At 46.7% G+C, this 3,961-nt stretch overlaps 1 protein-coding gene across 1 annotated transcript; it reads right to left on the reverse strand.

Annotated features, from left to right (window-relative positions):
- Positions 1–6: 6 nt before the first annotated feature.
- Positions 7–1,309, reverse strand: polr2j (RNA polymerase II subunit J; the record flags this gene model as incomplete). The annotated part of the gene is made up of 2 exons (XM_042516446.1): positions 1,119–1,309; positions 7–181 (listed from the first exon to the last, which is right to left on the reverse strand). Coding segments are annotated over exons 1-2 (318 nt in total), but the record flags the coding sequence as incomplete, so codon positions are not given.
- Positions 1,310–3,961: the final 2,652 nt, after the last annotated feature.

Raw genomic sequence — 3,961 nt, forward strand, 5'->3', positions numbered from 1 at the left:
TGTTACCTGTGGGCTGTAGTCAGGTGTGTGTGTGTGTTTCCTGTGGGCTGTAGTCAGGTGTGTGTGTGTTACCTGTGGGCTGTAATCAGGTGTGGTCTGCACTCTGATGACGATCTTGTGTTCCAGCGGATGAGGAACTTTATAACCAGCAAACAGAACCTGAGGATCCTTCAACAGCTGACTGAGAGAAACACACACACAGAGCAGGTGAGGTGTTTACCTGGTGAGGTGTTACCTGATGTTTAACAGAATTATCAATAAGTCAGATTGTGACAGTAAATATCCGCCACACATTTCACACCAACTCCACCAAAAGTTTTCACTTTAGCTAATACTGAGCTAACGCACCGAGCTGATAGGCTAACAAACCCTCAACAAGGTATGTTAGCTCTATATTAGCTTGGAGTGTTAGCTCTACATTAGCTCGGTGTGTTAGCTCTATATTAGCTCGGTGTATTAGTTCTGTTTGCTAGCTCTGTTTGTTAGTTAGGTGTATTAGCTCAGTATTAGTTCGATGAGTTAGCTCGGTGTGTTAGCTCGGTGTTAGCTCGGCGTGTTACCTCGGTGTTAGCTCGGCGTGTTAGCTCGGTGTTAGCTCGGCGCGTTAAACCGGAGTGTTAGCTCGGTATTAGCTCGGTGTGTTAGCTCGGTGTGTTAGCTCGGTGTGTTACCTCGGTGTTAGCTCGGCGTGTTAGCTCGGCGCGTTAAACCGGAGTGTTAGCTCGGTGTGTTAGCTCGGTGTGTTAGCTCGGGGTGTTAGCTCGGTGTTAGCTCGGCGTGTTAGCTCGGCGCGTTAAACCGGAGTGTTAGGTCGGTATTAGCTCGGTGTGTTAGCTCGGGGTGTTAGCTCGGTGTGTTAGCTCGGTGTGTTAGCTCGGTGTGTTAGCTCGGCGTGTTAGCTCGGCGCGTTAAACCTGAGTGTTAGCTCGGTGTGTTAGCTCGGTGTTAGCTCGGTCGTGTTAGCTCGGTGTTAGCTCGGGGTGTTAGCTCGGTGTGTTAGCTCGGTGTTAGCTCGGGGTGTTAGCTCGGTGTTAGCTCGGGGTGTTAGCTCGGTGTGTTAGCTCGGTGTTAGCTCGGTGTGTTAGCTCGGTGTTAGCTCGGTAAATGTAGCCTCTTACGCCCGTATGCTGTTGCCCAGCGTGTGGTCCTCCTTGTTGAGGGTGAACAGACAGGCGTTGGGGACTTTGGTGTCCTTGGTGATGCTGATCTTCTTCTCGCCTTCAAACAGCAGGAACGACTCGAAGGCGGGAGGCGCGTTCATCTTCACCGACTACCGACCGGAAACACCTCCATCAAAACAACATCACGTTTTCCACTTCCGGTCACGTGACTGAGCGCCTTCACAGCAGACAGATTTGGATGAAATCTCGTATTTTAACATCAGATTTGGATGAAATCCAACATCCAGCCATTTAAAGTGCACACCTGTCCCTTTTCTACAGCCAAAATGACATATCAGTCCCTCCTCAGGACTAAAAACTAGAGATGGCAAATTAGAAACTTTGAAACCATTGTTTTGAAACATTTTGAAACCTGTTCGCTCTACATTGCTTTCTGCTGTAGAAGCTTGCATTGCACCCATTTGTCATTGTTTTTGTAGTAAGCTCCCTTTTCCTCAGCCCGAGCCTACCTCAACAGGTGTCAAACAAATCAAATCAAATCAAATCAAATCTTGTAGTGACTATTTCATATCATTATTAGCTATGTGGCCTAATGACATTGTCTTATCCGATGCTACAGTTAGTTTTTAACATTTTAATTCATTTTCATTTTAATTTAATTTCATTCATTAACAGAGACTGGGTAAGTGACGAAACGTTTCGAAACAGTTCTATCTTCGAAATTGCCATCTCTGCTAGTGCACAAGGATAAACAAGACTAACCCTCTCTTAAAGGGCTCTGATCTCTAATAAAAACTGATCTGACATGCCCCCCGTTCCCCTCCCATAAATTACCAACAGTCCCTAAATGTGCCAGTTTCTGTTAATCCCCTCGTTCATCCTAAATCATAAATTATAGAGAGGTGAAGTAATGATTCCTAAAATGTGGAAGTCTGTTAGCCTCTTAGCTTCTGGTTCCCTTCTCCAAAAGTCTCTGTAAAATGCCTTAAATCAGGTCTGTGGTTTACACAGGTTAAAGATATTGAGACGTTTTGTTCTGCAACATAAAATATGTCCGCTTAAACCTGATTTTTGAACTTTTAAGGTTTTACTCGTCTTAAAAAAGGCGGTTGCTCACAAGTGGCTAAATGGGACTACAGTGTTTGTTGGGGACGTTGGACGTCGTCACAGTGGACACAGAAACTCAGTAAACCCACTTGTCTGCCGTTACAGCTTTACAGTCGCACTCAAACGTGTACATTTATCTGTTTATAATATTTTTCAATCGTGTTTTAACGTGTTTTTACAGTGTTTGTCGTTGTGACGTTGAATACGTGCGACCACGAGGTAGTTTGTGTATAACCTAACAATAGCTTTTTGCTTCTGGTGATTTTATTCATCTGTGGAGATTATCATGCTGAACAAAGCGTGTTAGTATCATAAACTTGTGCTCCTCACAGAGCTTATTTTTGGTGATAACCGAAAAGGTTTTTGAGGAGGGAACCAGTGCGATGCTAACTTCCTGGTTGGCCTAAAAAATATGTCCTTCCTTCACCACTCTAGTGTTGAACTTAACCACATAAACGTTTTTATATTTACTTCTAAAAATTCACCATATTCAGTGCGGGTCAATACATTCATATGTGTTTATACATGTCGATATAAATAAATAAAAAATCGGTTTGGGGAAAAAAACATGAATATTTAAAATGTGTTGGTTACAAAAACATAAAGTTCGTTTTTGAATCGTTTGCACCGACTCTGACGTCACAGTAAATGTCGTCCCCGCCGTCCAATCACATCGCTGTTCCCTCCGGCTGCGCCTCTCTCATTGGACCGTGGGAGCTGGTTTGTTTTTGAAGCTCGGCCGCTGATTGGCTGTCGCTGTGAGGACGAGTCAGTTTAAACCGGGGGGCGGGAGGGAGCTCAGTTTGAACCGAGCTAACGAAGCTAACGGAACTAACAGAGCTAACAGACCGACACACGGAGCGTCCCACAGGTAAACCCTCAGCTGCCCCGCTCCTGTCCCTCGGCTGTCCCTCGGCTGTCCCCCGGCTGCTGTCTGTGTGTTCCTGTTTACCTGTCGGTGTTTGTTTCTGTGGTGAATAACGGACAGCTAACAGCGGAGCTAACCGACAGTTAGCCGGAGGAGCTAACGCTAAACACCGTTAACTGCCGTTAGCATCAAGCTAAAACACGCTGCTGGTACCGAACCCTGGACCGGTAACACCGGGCCGTGTGTCTGTGTCTGAACGGTAACATGTAGCTGCTGTGACCTAACAATACCGAGAGGACAAACCGAGTTTATCCACTGAGACAGACAGACTGTCCCTGTGACTGTTTGTCTCTGACTGTGTCTGTCTTACTGTCTCTCTGTATGTCCCTCTCTGTCTCTGACTGTGTCTGTTGTCTCTGACTGTGTCTGTTTGTCTCTAACTGTGTCTGTCTTACTGTCTCTCTGTATGTCCCTCTCTGTCTCTGACTGTGTCTGTTGTCTCTGACTGTGTCTGTTTGTCTCTAACTGTGTCTGTCTTACTGTCTCTCTGTATGTCCCTCGCTGTATCTGACTGCCTGTATGTCCCTCTGACTGCGTCTGTTTTACTGTCTCTCTGTATGTCCCTCTCTCTGTCTCTGACTGTCTGTCTCTGTGTCCCCAGCAGTACTATGGCGTCCTCTCAGAACTTGGACCCATCAGCAGCAGCTTCGTCCACAGCGGCTCTGAAAGGCAGCGAGAGCAGCGGCAGTGCCGCCAGGAGCTCCGTGTCCAAGCGGTGAGACGCCCCACACCAGTCAGAGACACGCCAGACCAGTCAGAGACACGCCAGACCAGTCAGAGACACGCCACACCAGTCAGAGACACG

The sequence above is a fragment of the Plectropomus leopardus genome, unplaced genomic scaffold (genome assembly GCF_008729295.1).
Source record: "Plectropomus leopardus isolate mb unplaced genomic scaffold, YSFRI_Pleo_2.0 unplaced_scaffold2407, whole genome shotgun sequence".
NCBI lineage: Eukaryota > Metazoa > Chordata > Actinopteri > Perciformes > Serranidae > Plectropomus > Plectropomus leopardus.